General features: G+C 47.2%; 1 protein-coding gene across 1 annotated transcript in view; it reads left to right on the top strand.

Moving 5' to 3' along the window:
* Positions 1-15,453, top strand: part of LOC130115435 (regulator of G-protein signaling 3-like) — a 458,149-nt gene extending 442,696 nt beyond the window's left edge. Inside the window, exon 17 of the mRNA XM_056283094.1 lies at positions 13,684-15,453. Coding sequence (XP_056139069.1) covers positions 13,684-13,947 — 264 coding nt within the window. The 3' untranslated portion in view covers positions 13,948-15,453. The remainder of the gene's footprint in view (positions 1-13,683) is intronic.
* The last annotated feature ends 1,592 nt before the right edge of the window (positions 15,454-17,045 follow it).

The raw sequence follows: 17,045 nt of genomic DNA, 5'->3' as shown, positions 1-17,045 counted from the left end.
GGTCCACACCGACCCGCTCTATGGGGCCCCCCACCTGATATTGTTATAGAGGGGCATGGGAACGTCTGGTTGGTCCTTTCTTAGTGGTGCAGGCATCACAACAGTGCACAAAAAGTTCAGGGTCATGCCTGCATCCGGCCCAGTAGAACTGTTGGCGCAGTTTGTTCAGCGTCTTGGCCACCCCATGGTGACGTGCCCCCACCAAGCCGTGGGCTGCTCATAGCCCTCGTTGGCGCCAGTCCTTGGGCACCAGTAACTGCCACACACTTCTTCCCCGGCCCGGCGCTTGCCAGACCCGGTACAACAGTCCGTCACGCCGGGCCAAGATGACCCACTTGGAAAAGTAGGCCTTGGTCTCCACCGACATGGCAGAGACAGCTTGCCAGTGGGGGCGTGCCTTGGCGTCGACCCACTGTCCCACCCTGGCCAGGGTGGGATCACTATCCTGCGCTGTTTGCCACTCCTGATGGTCCATTGCCATCAGCCACGCCTCCTCTGGCTCAACCTGCCGTATGGTGGACACTTGGAGGATTGCTCTGTCTCGCTCCTCTTAGTGCTCACAATGTCTGCAGTCCTTGCAGGGACGACGGGAGAGGGCATCTGCATTGCTGTGCAGGCGCCCAGCTCAGTGCTGGGTCTCGAAATCGTAGCTCTGCAGTTCCTCAATCCACCTAGCCACCTGGCCTTCGGACTCCTTAAAACTGAGCAGCCAGATCAGGGCCGCATGATCTGTCTGGCCTGGCCATAGAGATAGGGGCGAAAATGATTGAACGCAGTAATTGCATTCAGGGCGGCTCAAGACACGACTGTAGTAAGCCACCACTCTCTCTCCCCCAGCAATCTCCTGAGACAGGACGGCCCCAGCCCCACATTGCTGGCGTCTCTGTCCACGATGAAGTGGCACTTAGGATCAGGAAGGGCCAGGATGGGTGCAGTGATCAAGGCGGTGCGGAGCCGGGCAAAGGCGGCTGCACAGTTGTCGTCCCAGTTGAACTTACATCCCTTCTCGGTGAGACGGTGTAGGGGAATGGTAATGGAGGCAAAGTTGCAGACATATACGTCGGTAGTAGGAGACGAGCCCCGTGAAGCTGCACACCTCGCTGATGTTTCGCGGAACTGGCTATTTCTCGACCGCCTCCACCTTAGTAGGATCAGGGGCCACGCCCTCTGCCCCCACCACATGGCCCAAAAACTTGGTCTCACATCAAAGGAGGTTGCATTTCTTGGGGTGCAGGCGCAGGCCCGCCCCCTGAATGGCTTGGAAGACCTGACAGAGGTTCTCTAAGGCCAGCTCGAAGTCAGCAGCGTGAACCAGAAGGCCATCAAGGTAAACCACGCACTGGTTGCGGGGAATGTGAGCCAGCACCCTCTCCATTAGTCTCTGGAATGTGGCGGGGGCATTGCAGAGACCAAAGGGCATCACATGAAACTGCCAGAGTCCCTGGCTGATGGTGAAGGCCGTCTTGGGTCTGGCTTCTGGTGTCAGCTCCACCTGCCAGTAACCGCTCCGTAGGTCAAGTGAGCTGAACCACTGTGACCCTGCGATGTGGTCCACAGTGCCGTCAATGCGGGGCAAGGGGTAGGAGTCCTTACGAGTTGCATTGTTCAGCTCACAAAAGTCCACACAGAACCTCCAGCGGTCATCCTTCTTTTTGACCAGGATGGCAGGGGCGGCCCAAGGGTTGTTGGATGGCTCTATCACCCCGGCCGCAGCCATCTCTAGAATCATCCGCTCTGCAGCTTCACGCTTGGCAAGCGCTAACCGGTAGGGTCACAGTCTAATGGGCGGGATTGTGCCAGTGTCGATTGTGTGCTGCACCAGGTTGGTCTGGGTGCACTCCTCCTCACGTGCAGCGAAAATCTCAGCGAACTGTTGGAGCAGGTCTCTCCGCTGTTGGCTCTGCTGAGGGTTCAGCCCTTCACTGCTCCGCTGATACAGATCCTGGATGGCGGCAACAGTGTCCAGGGAGGGTGTCTGAGGAATGGTAGCCTCAATGAGGGTCGTCGTCATTGTTGGTGGGCCGGGCAGTGTCCTTATCACCTCGGGTGGCAGTGGTGGCGACAGTGGGGATGGAGGAGGCGGCGGCGTGGTGACAGGTGGAGTTGGCTGGATGCGGATACGTCCCACCTTCCTCTCTGGATGGCGCTGGAGGGCCAGGGTCTCTTTGCTGAGGTGAATGGCATTTCTCGGCACATCAACCAGAGCCCCCCAGCGAGTCAGCAAGCCCAGCCCGATGATGCAAGGGTCCTGTATTTCAGCCAACCAAAACTCGTGGGTGGATGCAACTTTCCCTGCCTGCACCTGCAGTGCTCTCTTCCCCAGCATGCTGGTTAGTTCCCCAGTCACAGTTCTGATTTTACAGGTGGTGGGCCTCCACTCGGTCTCTGGCAGCACCCCTGGACGCACAATGGAGATGGTGGATCCTGTGTCCACAAGGGCCCAGCAGCAGTGTCCACCAATGGAGCAACAAAGATAGAGACTGTGTGCGTGGCCCACTCTGCCGATCTGGGAAGAGTTCTCAATGAGGGATACGGTCGGTTGGCTGGGTGGCAGTCTCCCCGCGGTGCCACCCCACTCTAGTTTTCCGACTGGGGAGCGCTACGGTGTCATGGTGCAGCGGCAGGGCAGTCACAGGCCCTGTGCCCCGCTTCTCCACAGCGGTAGCATGGATCATTAGGCATCCAGGGTCTGAAGGGTGGTTGGCGTCGGCCTGGTGACGAACGAGCCTGGCAGACGACCCCTCTGAAAAGTAACCTTTGTAACTACTTCTGCTTTCGCCACACTGGCGTCAGAATTGGGATCGCAGCTAATACCCACAAACCAAAGATGGCAACGTCAAGAAGTACATTTGAAGTGGAGCTCCGCGAGATTGAGGACTTCATTGGGCGTCTTGAAACAAAACTGACGTTTGTAAGAAGATATCTCATGGAGGAAGGGCCGACAGGGCCAGTGCTCCCCGTCCTGCAGAGCCCAGCACAGCCGGCCGGCTCAGCAGCTCGGAGGTGGCGACTGCCGCCGAGAGGTCGCAGCCCACTCTGATTTCATCCCCGACCATATGTCCGCTGGCCGCCACCGTCTCATCGCAGGCCGCCGCCGTCTCATCGCAGGCCGCCGCCGTCTCATCGCCGGCCGCCGCCCATCCACTACCAACAGCCGCCATTCCACCGCCAGCCACCACCATTACGTCACCATCACCACTTCGCTGACCAAAGTCACTACAACCCCAGCACCCCCTGCTAATGCGATGCTGCCACCACCAGTGGTCTTCAAGCTCCCACGGTATGCTGGCATCACTGCCCTGGAGCCATAACTAGCTCAAGTAAAACTGGCAGCAAGGCACAACCAGTGGAGCACCCAAGACACTCCTGCTCATGTTGCCCTGGTGCTCAAAGGGAATGCACTGCAGGTATTGCTCGACCTTATGCCAACAGAACAGCAGGATTATGAGACACTGGCCGCTGCGTTAGCACGACGCTTTGGTCAACGGGTCTCTACTGACAGCATGCGAGACCGACTGGCCTGCCGGCGCCGCCAAGAGGGCGAGACCCTGGGAACCTATGCAGCGGACATTTGCTTCTTTGCACATCGTGGCTACCCCACCTTTGATCCAGCAGCTCGTGAAGTGTACGTTCTGAGTGCCTTCATTCAGGGGCTCACCCCAGAGAGGTTGAAGAGCACCTCCGCATCAGGGCACCTACGACCTTCATGACTGCGTTGGAAGAGGCAGAGAGGGTGGAGGCTGTGATTGCCCCACACAACCAACCAAGATCCCGAGTGCGTCAGGCTGAGGTCCACGCAGATGAAGGAGACGTTGAAAGAAATGCGAAACAATACATGGGGGTCATCTACCTGAACAACAATGTTGATCATGGTTTCAGTACCAAAGTTACACAACACAACAGAACGACAACTACAATTGCACCACACCAAATAGTAATCACATAAACGCATAAAACCACATGAAACACTTGCAACATTTAATAACATCACTAACAATCTGAACGCAATGCCTGATGGGTAAAACAGGAGGGCACAATTTTAACGGGGTAGCCCCTTCGCTACACTACTACTACTACTAATTTCGGCTGCTCCCGTTAGGGGGCGCCACAGCGGATCATCCGTTTCCGTTTCTTACTGTCTTCTGCATCTTCCTGTGTCACACCAGACACCTGCATGTCCTCCCTCACCACGTCTATAAACCTCCTCTTTGGCCTTCCTCTTCTCCTCTTCCCTGGCAGCTCCATATTCAGCATCCTTCTCCCAATATACCCAGCATCTCTCCTCCGCACATGTCCAAACCATCTCAATTTTGTCTCTCTTGCTTTGTCCCTCTAATATAATCATTCCTAATCCTGTCCTTCATCACTCCCATTGAAAATCTTAACATCTTAAACTCTGCCACCTCCAGCTTCACCTCCTGTCTTTTCATCAGTGCCACTGTCTCCAAACCATATAACATAGCTGGTCTCACTACCATCTTGTAAACCTTCCCTTTAACTCTTGCTGGTACCCTTCTGTCACACATCACTCCTGACAGTCTTCTCCACCCACTCCACCCTGCCTGCACTCTCTTCTTCACCTCTCTTCTGCACTCCCCGTTACTTTGAACAGTTGACCCCAAGTATTTAAACTCATATGACTTCATCACCTCCACTCCTTGTATCCTGACCATTCCACTGTCCTCCCTCTCATTCACGCATATGTATTCTGTCTTGCTCCTACTGACTTTCATTCCTCCTCTCTCCAGTGCATACCTCCACCTCTCCAGGCTCTCCTCAATCTGCACCCTACTCTCACTACAGATCACAATGCCATCCGCAAACAGCATCGTCCGTGGAGACTCCTGCCTGATCTCGTCCGTCAACCTGTCCATCACCATTGCAAACAAGAAAGGGCTCAGAGCCCATCCTTGATGTAATTCCAGCTCCACCTTGAACCCATCTGTCATTACAACCACACACCTCACCGTTGTAACACTTCTCTCATACATATCCTGCACCACTCCTACATAATTCTCTGCAACTCTGACTTCCTCATACAATCCCGCACCCTGTCGTATGCTTTCTCTAAATCTACAACGACACAATGCAACTCTTTCTGGCCTTCTCTATACTTCTCCATCAACACTCTCAAAGCAAACATCACATCTGTGGTGCTCTTTCGTGGCATGAAACCACACTGCTGCTCGCTGATCACCACCTCTCCTCTTAACCTAGCTTCTATTACTCTTTCCCAAATCTTCATGCTGTGGCTGATCAACTTTATACCTCTGTAGTTGCTACAGTTCTGCACATCACCCTTGTTCTTGAAAATCGGTACCAGCATGCTTCTTCTCCACTCCTCAGGCATCCTCTCACTTTCCAAGATTGTGTTAAACAATCTAGTTAAAAACTCCACTGCCATCTCTCCTAAACACCTCCATGCCTCCACAGGTATGTCACCAGGATCAACTGCCTTTCCACTCTTCATCCTCTTCGTAGCTGCCCTCACTTCCTCCTTGTTAATCCACTGAACTTCCTGATTCACTATCCCCACATCATCCAACCTTCTCTCTCTCTCATTTTCTTCATTCATCAGCCCCTCAAAGTACTCCTTCCACCTTCTCAGCACACTCTCCTCGCTTGTCAGCACATTTCCATCTCTATCCTTCATCACCCTAACTTGCTGCACATCCTTCCCAGCTCGGTCCCTCTGTCTAGCCAATCGGTACGAATCCTTTTCTCCTTCCTTAGTGTCTAACCTGTCATACAACTCCCCATACTCAATTTCCTTTGCCTTTGCCACCTCTCTCTTTGCTTTACGCTGCATCTCCTTGTACTCCTGTCTACTATCTTCATCTCTCTGACTATCCCACTTCTTCTTTGCCAACCTCTTCCTCTGTGTACTTTTCTGTACTTCCTCATTCTACCATCAAGTCTCCTTGTCTTCCTTCCTCTGTCCTGATGACACACCAAGTACCTTCCTAGCTGTCTCCCTCACTATTTCTGCAGTGGTTGCCCAGCCATCCGGCAACTCTCCACTACCACCCAGTGCCTGTCTTAACTCCTGCCTGTACTCCACACAGCAGTCTTCCTTCTTCAACTTCCACCACTTGATCTTCGGCTGTGTCTTCACTCGCTTCCTCTTCTTGGTCTCCAAAGTCATCCCACAGACCACCATCCAATGCTGCCTAGCTGTCACCACCTTGCAGTCTCCAATCCCTTTTAGATCGCCCCTTCTACATAAGATATAGTCCACCTGTGTGCACTTTCCTCCACTCTTGTACGTCACCCTGTGTTCCTCTCTCTTCTTGAAATATGTATTCACCACAGCCATTTCCATCCTTTTCACAAAATCCACCACCATCTGTCCTTCCACAGTTCTCTCCTTGACTCCATACCTTCCCATCACCTCCTCATCACCTCTGTTCCCTTCACCAACATGTCCATTGAAGTCCGCTCCAATCACCACTCTCTCTTCCTTGGGTACCCTCTCCACCACGTTGTCCAACTCACTTCAGAATTCTTCTTTCTCTTCCATCTCACACCCAACTTGTGGGGCATATTTGCTGATAACATTCAGCAACACACCTTCGATTTCCAGCTTCACACTCATCACTCTGTCTGACACTCTCTTCACCTCCAGCACACTCTTGACATACTCTTCCTTCAGAATTACCCCTACCCCATTACTCCTCTCATTCGCACCATGGTAGAAGAGTTTGAACCCACCTCCGATACTCCTGGCCTTACTCCCCTTCCACCTGGTCTCTTGCACACACAGTATGTCTACCTTTCTTCTTTCCATCATGTCAGCCAGCTCTCTCCCTTTACCAATCATAGTGCCAACATTCAAAGTTCCGACTCTCACCTCCACACGCCTACCCTTCCTCCTCTCTAGCTGCCTCTGGACATGCCTTCCCCCTCTCCTTCTCCTTCGCCCAACAGTAGCATAGTTTCCACCGGCACCCTGCTGGTTAACAGTACCGGTGGCAGTCGTTGGTAACCCGGGCCTCGACCGATCCGGTATGTAAGTCTTATTTATGATCCGCATATTTGATTTGGCAAAGATTTTACGCCGGATGCCCTTCCTGACGCAACCCTCCCCATTTGTCCGGGCTTGGGACTGGCACTAAGGATGCACTGGCTTGTTTATCCTCAGTGGCTGGGTTCTCGGTCGGTTCTTCACTACAATAGTAATAAAAATAAAGATAATAATAGTGTTCTCTGAAGGGCCCCTATCAGTGATGGGCCCTTGGAATCGTTCTAACTTTCCCCCGCCCTTACAGCGCCCCAGGGTGTGATAGTCGTTGTTTCTGATTGTAAGGCATTGAGCTTATTTCTGAGTGTGATGAAGTTATGACTTGTGTCAGTGTTGTTTGTTAGAGCTGACCAGTCATATCTTGGGAAGGTTGCTTGTTTTGGTTTGTTGGCACTGAGACTGATGTTAACGCGTACAGTACAATGATCAGAGCTTACCCCAACAAATCGGTTAAATGTTTGGCAGTTAGTGACACTATTTATCCATTTTCTATTAACCAAGATGTAATCAAGCTGAGCTTTGGTACCATTTGGGCAGGTGTAAGTCCACGTTTTTGCGGATTTTTTCTAGAACTTGGTGTTTAGGCAGCAGAGGTTATTTTCTTGAATAAATTCTGACAGATGTTTGCCATTTCTATTTGTTGTGTTATGGTACGAGAATTTGTGGTCTTTTTCGGTTCATCCTAGTTTTGCGTTCATGTCAACTTCAACCATTGCATGTTATGTTTGGGGACTTCGTATTAGTGAAGATAGTTCATCATAGAGGACGTCAGCTTCACTTGCATTGTTTATGTTCGTTGGACTGTAGCCTGATATGACTGTCGTGCAGGGATGACCACTGAATGAGGCAATAACCATTCTAGGGCTGATTTTTTTTCTATCGGATTTAATGATTTTTGAGCATGCGGACTAAGGAGCATTCCGATTCCTACTGTGGTAGCGTTGGTAGAATGTTTCCATGCAGAAGCAGTAACAAGTGCCCAGTTCTTGCCAACATCATGGCATTTTAGATCTAATTCATCATGGAAATGACGATGCTCTTGAATGCATAAAGCATCAATATTGACCTTCTCAGCGGATGCAACAAGTTCAGAGATCTGTGTTGGTGAGTTCAGAGTACGTACATTCAATGTCGAGATAACCATTGTGCATTTACACTTGAGTAGATGTTTATTCGTTCCAGTAGATTTTTCGAGCACTGCGGCATGGTCCGACCCGGCAGCAGAATGCACCCCTTGTTCAACCGCGCGACGGGCGATGCGGGATCATCGACGAGGTTGTGTGCGAGTCATATTCATCTTTCAATAGCGTGTTTACTGAAACACGTCCATGTTTCGTTACAATTATGGATGTGAGCAGAATCAGATTCGACTGGGTTGGTGACCCTCACCGCTGACCACGAAAGGGTTCTTCCACTGAAATATCACATCCACTAGGCTGCATCCCCGTAGCTTTGTTATTTAACCCATAACTGAGGTAACCTTGACTCATCATCAGGGCGTGTCCACATGCCACTGGGCCATGATTATGAGTCTATGGGGGCGGGGGGGGGTATTCCTCCAGGGGTTTCTGTTCGGGGTTGCCCCACCCTTAGCCTTTGGCTAAAAAGCCTTATCCCGCAAGGTAGTGGTGTACCGGTTACTTGATAGGGCGCTGGTGGTCAGAGCCCCACTAGTGGGAACAGTCTGACCCAGGAGAAGGTGGGTTGACTTGTCTGGGAGAAGCTTTATCTTGCGCTAGGCAGCTTGTGTGTTTTTGACACACACCACACCACACCACACCAGACCTTTATAGTGTAGTATATAGTGCAGTAGCATGGCAGTATATGGTGCTCATATATTAGAATGCAGTACGTTGGTTTGTAGTATGTTAGGAAGCAGTACGTAATGTTTAGTATGCTAGTTTGTTAGATTGCAATATGGAGTATATAGGGTGTAGTATGTACTTATATGTCAGCATGTAGTAAGTAGTATGTTGGTTTCTAGTACATAATGTTGTCATATTAGTATGGCATGTGTTTGTTGAAGTGTTATGTGTTGGCATTAACCAGACGAAGTCTCGACTAACGTTCACTTGCTTTATTCACATTACAGCATAACACCATTACACCGATAACTTTCACTTGTAGGCTCACTGGCTGAACTTCCTGTCTGATGCATCACTAACGATGACATCACAAAGTATCCCTGCGCTTATCACACATAGAAAGTAGTTCCATATCAACACATCTCCCTTCCTTTCAGTCTGATAAGACATGCAAATGACAGTAAGTCATTACCCAATGAAATGAATGTACAAATCCTCAAACATCTTAATAAAGTTACTCCTGCAATCCCACATTTACTGTTACTTCTTACTCAAACCCTGGAGGACTTGTCATATTAACATGTTTAAACAACCTGTGAACGGAGTTAAACATCAATGAAACATTGACCCAAACTTTCAACATTTGTTTGACATCAGTTTTTTTTATCGTTCTCTCACAGGAACAGTCTCTCAACTTCTGCCATTGAACAAAACATACAGTAACCAAGTCTTACAATAACCAAAGTGATCCGGGTGAACCACCAGCCACTATCATAACTGCAGGATATATCCTATTTCAGAATGTACTCCCCATTCTTGCCCAGCGGTTTTACAGTTCTGCCACAGCGTGCCACTCGCACCGGAGGTTTCGGTGCAGCAGTGGTGGGTGTGACAGGAGGTTGATTCTCAATCTCGACTGGTGGAGGTGAGGATGCTCCAGCATCCCTCTCAGTGACCACCTCCCCCTCTTTAGAAGGAGTCCCAGGAGCAAGGTGGATGGGTTTAAGGTGATGGTGATTCTGCCGCAGCTCACCTTTGGAGCGATGAGAGGCTGTTTTCATGCAACCTGTTGCGGGTCTTGCTGTCAGTATCATTGACGGCAGAAAATCCCCTCTCACACTCAGCTGAAATGGGAAGGTATGTTCTACTCACTGTACACAGCTTTTCCAGCGTTTTGCTTGGTCCTCTGTCTTGTAACTTCCAGTCGTGGAATTCCTCAACCGCCTCTCTGGCTGGTTTGCCAAGCATTTTAGCAAGTGCCCGTACTTCGTTTTCTCCATACAGAATCAAAGCGTTCCGATCCTGTGGCCAAAAGTTCTTGTCCAGGGGTTTCAGCATCTGTAGGAGGTCTGGTTCTGGCAGTTGCCTTGTGAGATTGTCATTCACAGATTGATAAAACTGGTTTCGGTTAATTTTGCCCGTGCCCTCAACTAGTTCAACATCTTTAAACAGCCCCAGGGACATGCGCTGTTCGGCCTTCTGTGTGGATTTACCTCCACTCGCTTTCATTGCTTTCAGCATATCAATAGACTGCAGAATGTGGCGACGGGCATCCACTAGAGTGGTCTCTTTGCTGACATTTCAGTGACAGGCCCTGTAGCTCACGGAGTATGTCTGTCATGCAAGCCAGATCAAGTAAAAACCCAGAGTTTGTGAGGTGTTTGTATAGCGCCAGAAATTTCTTCCTCTGTGTCATTGCGAGATGCATCCTCGCTTGCAGTTTTGAAGTGGCGCACTAAAGCAGGGTAGTTATTCCAGACTGCCTTTACAGTATTGAAACTACTCGCCACCCATCTGATCGTGAATATCTGTCCAATTCTCAAAATCTGCATATTTAGATTTGCAGCTGCTTCCTCAAGCAATCTCACATTCTTTGCAGACTAGTGGTACAAAGAATACAGCTTGGCAATGAAAAACTCGAAATAATTACATCCACCAACCACTTTCAGAAAATCATGGACAGCCAAGTCAAGGCGGTGGGCCAAGCAATGTATGTAACATGTGGATGTTTGGAAAGTCACACTTAAGCCTTTCAATGACTCCAGTGGTTTTGCCCTATGAGAACTGAAGCCCCATCTGTGGCGATGCTGATGAAGTGTTTCCCCAACAACTCACCATCTAATCCCGCTGTCTCAAACTGTTGTAAATGGATTCTGCATCTGTGCCCTGTGTCAGCTCTACAATGTTTAAAAAAACATTTTCCAAATCTCCTTTGCCACTCACACCACATCTCACGTATATGATGAGGCAGGCACGATCGTGTACTGTGCTTTCATCAATGGTGATGCTGATTTTTTAATTAAGCTCTAGAATATTCAAAACAACCTTCTTCCGCATTTGCTGTGCAATGTGACCTATAATCTCAGCGCAGGAGTGACCTGATTTATGCGCAGTTCCCACCTTTGCGCCATTAAGCTCCTGAAGCTTCATTAAAGGGGTGAGCTTTCTGTAAGACAGCCTTTCCTTACTAACCGTATAGGCGGACCTGAATGATGCTGCGGTCTCCTCCATTAACTTGGAATTCACCTCAATGACTTTATTTGGCAGAATCACCTTTTGCTTAGTCAATGCCACTTCAATGGCCCTCTTGTGTGCAATGCTGTCCCTGTGTTTATATATCTTCCTTCACAACTTGTGCTGAGCACTGCTGCTTACTTCCCCGTTAATCCACTCCTCAGACAAGTGCATGCCAGGCACCTTCTCAGACAGAAGAAGGGTTTTGCGTCCCTGCAAGCAGTGCACCCCAAGCTTCCATCCTTAACGAACAGCCATGTATACTGGCTCTTCCAGTCTCTCCATTGCTGGCTTTTCCAGTCTGACGGGAGAGAGGAGCAAGAGGGGGTAGCATCGTGACCAGCCGCGGCCTCTTCCTCTGACGAGCTGTTCCCTCCACCATCTTCACCCAGAGAGGACTCTTCTTCAGCCAGAGAGGACTCTTCTTCAGCTTCTTCCTGCTGCGCTGGCACCCCGGCGGGCGGTGTGCCAACAGCGGTCCCAGGCCTTGCAGCAGGTGACTCGGTCATGCTAACATCGCTAGAACACGGTTTCTAGTGAAACCAAAGTTCATTAAACTACCTTGTTTTCTTTTTGACATGGCTATTGATGCTAACTGCAAAACGAAAATGCTAAGGTCGTCACGCGCAGATCAATGGGACAAAGCCTCCAACGTTTTTTTTTCTACGAATCTTTGAGTTAACATGTAAACATGAGTGGAGTTTGATTTGCACCACAGCGCCGCCACGCCTTGATGGTCATGACAAGAATAGCACGTGTAGTTATCTTTATTGAAGCGAACTGGTGTTAAATCGCCGTCATGCATGAATGAATGACACATTCGAAATTTTACACATAATAATCCATGATGACGACGATACCCAAAACTGAAATTGCATGTCAAAATAACACATTGTCAATATTTTTAGATACCCCCCAAAATTTCACAAATCACGTTTTCAGGGGAGACCATGTCGTATTAGGGAGCTCCCCCTAGCTCCCCCGTAGTTCGCGCGATGCTTATAAGTTTGTCTCCTAATATGCTGATGACACTGTATCTTACAAGTGTGTCTCCTAATATGCTGATGACACTGTATCTTATAAGTTTGTCTCCTAATATGCTGATGACACTGTATCTTATAAGTTTGTCTCCTAATATGCTGATGACACTGTATCTTATAAGTTTGTCTCCTAATATGCTGATGACACTGTATCTTATAAGTTTGTCTCCTAATATGCTGATGACACTGTATCTTATAAGTTTGTCTCCTAATATGTTGATGACACTGTATCTTACAAGTTTGTCTCCTAATATGCTGATGACACTGTATCTTATAAGTTTGTTTCCTAATATGCTGATGACACTGTATCTTATAAGTTTGTCTCCTAATATGCTGATTACACTGTATCTTATAAATATGCTTCTAAATCGTGTTGGGTAACAGCATGTCCTAAGTGACTAACTGCTATTTTCACGTGGTATCCAAAAATTCGTGTTTTTAATTGACTTACAGGTGACCTCAATACATATGACCTCACCATCCTGTCACATCAGCACGCAGTTTATTTGCGTGAATTCACCCTCAGTTCTGCTATCAGTCATTTTATTATCCATCATAATACTGGACATGAATTTGTGAAATGGTACATCATTTAAATACAATCCAGTGAGTCAAGTAATTTAAATATATGTATATGTATATTTTACGTATATTAAATTACATATTTTTACAACAAATGTTGTGTCTCTGTGTTGTGTTGTGTTGTGTTCTTCTTTTCAGGTAACATTTCAACAATATTTACAAATGGTATCTTATAACTGCTGTTTATAGTGACCGCGGTGCAATCCACAATGGTTCGGGAGTTCTAAGGAAAGGCAGTGGTGTTACTTTGTCATTTCACAGCTATCAAATACCATATAAAAAAAGAAAAAAGTACTTCAGATAGTATACTCTGACAATGTTGTTGTTTAGGGTTTCATTTGGATTGTAGTTCAGCCAGGGGGGCACGGTATTCTAGAATTCTGTGGCAGAATGAACAAGGATCACATTATTATAAAACGTTAGAGAGCACAAAGGGATGTAATGTGGATTTGTGAATGCCAACTGCCTTCCCAGCTACTGACCTCACCACACCTCACTGTACTGTACTGTACTGTATATTAGCGTGTAAGAGTGTACTATGTTAGTATGTGGTATATAGTATGTTTGTATAATATTATGTGACTACAGTAGTGTCGTATGGTTGTGGTACATATGTTGTAATATATTACCATGGTAGTGTGTAGTAAGTTATTGTGGGACATGGCCAGATCTTCTGTCAGTATATGGATTTGTTCATGTGATGTTTCATCCTGACCCACAGGTCAATGTGGACTCGTCAGTCAGAGAGCAGACCAATCAGAGCATGAGGAGCGGCCTGTCTCATTCCTCCTTCCAGTTGGCCCAGGAACACATTTACAGCCTGATGGAGAGTGACAGCTACCCACGATTCCTCAAGTCCCGCCTCTACACCCAGCTAGCCAACCATAATGCTCAAAGCTCACAGCTAGCCATCCAGAATCATGGAGGATCTACTGTGTTGGCCAGTCAGCAGCGAGCAACAACTACACAACTGACCAGCCAGTAAAGACCAGCTCCATAACTGACCAATCCTGAGCCAGATGAGAGCAGGACGAGTAAGAGACTGACTGGTAGACAGCAACCATCATCCAGTGACAGACACGCGGGGGGGGGAGGGGTGCAGAATGATAGCCAGAGATATAGACACAGATGGGAGGCAAAAAGACAGACAGATAAACAGACAAAAAAAAAAACAAAGATGAATAGAAAGAGAGACAGACAGACATACAGAAACAGATGGATATAGACACGGACAGATAGAAGCAGACAGACAGACACAGATGGAGAGATAGAAACAGACATAGATAAATATAAATAGACATATAGACAGACAGACAGATAGAAACAGACAGATAGACACAGACAGACAGACAGGCAGACAGACATATAGAAACAGACAGATAGACAGGCAGACAGACATATAGATATAGAAACAGAGATAGACAAATAGAAACAGACATATAGACACAGACGGACAGATAGAAGCAGATAGATAGAGACACAGACAGACAGGTACACAGACAAATAGTAACAGAAATAGAAACAGACAGACAGATATAGACATAGACAGACAGGTACAGACATCGAAACAGACAGATAGAGACAGACAGACAGATATACACAAATACAGATATAGAGACACAGACGGACAGATAGAAACAGACAGATATAGACAGAAAAATAAACAGAGTGAGTTGCAGGTTGTGTTCCGGGCTCAAAGGCACTCCGTCAGCAATGTGTTGATGAATGACGATAGTCACAGTTCAGCAGGATGCGCTGAGGTCTCTCCTCTCCATTTGACAAGGTGAACAGTGTCTGCCATAACATTACCATGGCAGCATGGACAACACTCCAGACAACAGAGAATCACCTGTTGCTATGGAGCAGCTCTGTGGCGCCAACATGGCCGCCAGTGTGTGAATATTGGCTAGTCGTCTGTAGACCTGCGGGTGAGTGGGTAGGAGCGCGGTGCTGGGGGTGGTTTACAGCGTAAAGAAAGGCTTTCAGCCAACCTTTAACACTTAGCTGGTTTTATCATGACACCTCACCCATCTGTTGGTCAGCTGTGTGATGAGCCACGCCCTCCATCTGTCATCCTCATCTATTTACATCTTCATCGGTCATCCTCATCTATTTACATCTTCATCTGTCATCATCTATTTACATCTTCACCTGTCATCCTCATCTATTTACACCTTCATCTGTCATCCTCATCTATTTACACCTTCATCTGTCATCCTCATCTATTTACATCACCTGTCATCCTCATCTATTTACATCTTGAAATCATATCCAGCATTTATGATCTAATCACTAATGTATTCTATGAGCGCATGAAGCACATAAATGGGTCACGACTAGTTTGGTCACCATGGAAACCTATCTTCACTTGACTCCAGGTCTTCTTGGTGTAAGTTCTAGTTCAGGTCCAGTGTCCACAGACGACTGTTCCCCAGAACAACATTTTCTTCTGAAACTATGTGTTTATCCACCTGTAACTAAATACTCCTAATAAAATACACAACTCTTTACAAGTTGTTAGTCTCTCTGTGTGACGTACAAAGCTCTCTTCTCTAGCTGTCCATTTACGTCTGTCAAACATAAATCAAAATCAAATCAAATCAATTTTATTTGTGTAGCCCAATATCACAAATTACAAATTTGCCTCAGTGGGCTTAAATCCTGTCCTTAGACCCTCTCATGGGATAAGGAATTAGTCCCTAAAAACCTTTAACAGGGATAAAAAATAGGAAGAAACCTCAGCGAGAGCAACAGAGGAGGATCTCTCTCCCAAGACGGACAGCGTGCAATGGATGTTGTGTTCACGCAGTTTACATAATACACCATTGAAAGAGGATAACAGAATTATAATGGACATAACATTTATGAGGAACATGACGCACAGGATGCCAAGCAGTGTCCACGTGCCAACGGAGCAGTCCAGGGCCCAAGCCACGCGACCACCATCATCATGTAAAAAAAGAAAAACAGCATCCAAATGGTGACCACCATCACCACGGAGACCTGGGAGGAGAACCGACTGCACATGCACGCAAGAGAGACTCACAAGACACCATTCAAACACAGAAAAAGAGAAATAGTCCATGGGCCAGACGATATTTCGGTACACTCAAGGTGGCAAAACTTACTTATAATTTTTGAAAGGATCCATGTCTGTAGATGATATGTTGGTATGATAACCATTCCTGAGTGGCAGCTGTATCACAGTTATCAGCTCATGAAGTTAACCACCCGCTAAACTAAATTGCATTTTAGACGCTGGTGCATATCCTGGTTTAGCCTCATGGTCAGGACATTTTTCAATGTTCTATAATATTGTCTTTGGTATCATTTTAAAGGGGACCCTCTTAGCTTTCATTCAAGCCCTGTTGTGGATATTTCTCACAAATATAGAGGTCACTTGAGCTCTTCAACCCGTCAATAACACACATCTTTCTGCAATGTTCGCCTAAACTATATACTTTCTTTTCGCCCTGTGGCATCTAGGAATATCAGGGACACAAAACACAAAAACTGGAATACTCACAGGACTGTAAAGATTCAGGAAATGTATAATATACCCATACTATTTCATTGTGTGAGGTGATTGTGAGCCTTAAATGAGAACTAGACCAAAGCCAGTTAGGTCACAAACTGGTCTCTATACATTTGTTTAAATACACAATCAAAATACATTATAAAAAGGAATACCATAGTGAGGTAATAAACTATTTTAATATTTTAAACAACATTGACATTTACATATACTTAGTCAATGATACATGTAATCCCATATCATTAGTGGGTATATGTAATGGTAATGGGTAGGGTAATGGGTATATGTGAATATGGTTACATTATTGTTATCAAGCTCTGGGTAACCAAGTCCAGAATCAACATCCTGTGCATCAATAGACTACTACCACAGTAATACCATAAGAATCATCACACTGTCATTCATCAAACTGCTCGTTTCTCTCATCATCTGACTCCCCAAGTTCAAAGTCCAGTTCTGGACCATCCTGCTGTTTTTGGTTACTGCAGGTCTGTAACCTGCACATGACTGTGCATGGAAGTCCATTTGACAGGCACATGCAGCTTGGC

The sequence above is a fragment of the Lampris incognitus genome, chromosome 1, assembly GCF_029633865.1.
Source record: "Lampris incognitus isolate fLamInc1 chromosome 1, fLamInc1.hap2, whole genome shotgun sequence".
Lineage (NCBI taxonomy): Eukaryota > Metazoa > Chordata > Actinopteri > Lampriformes > Lampridae > Lampris > Lampris incognitus.
Note: the sequence above shows the minus strand (reverse complement) of the source record. Positions and strands in the feature narration are given on the sequence as shown.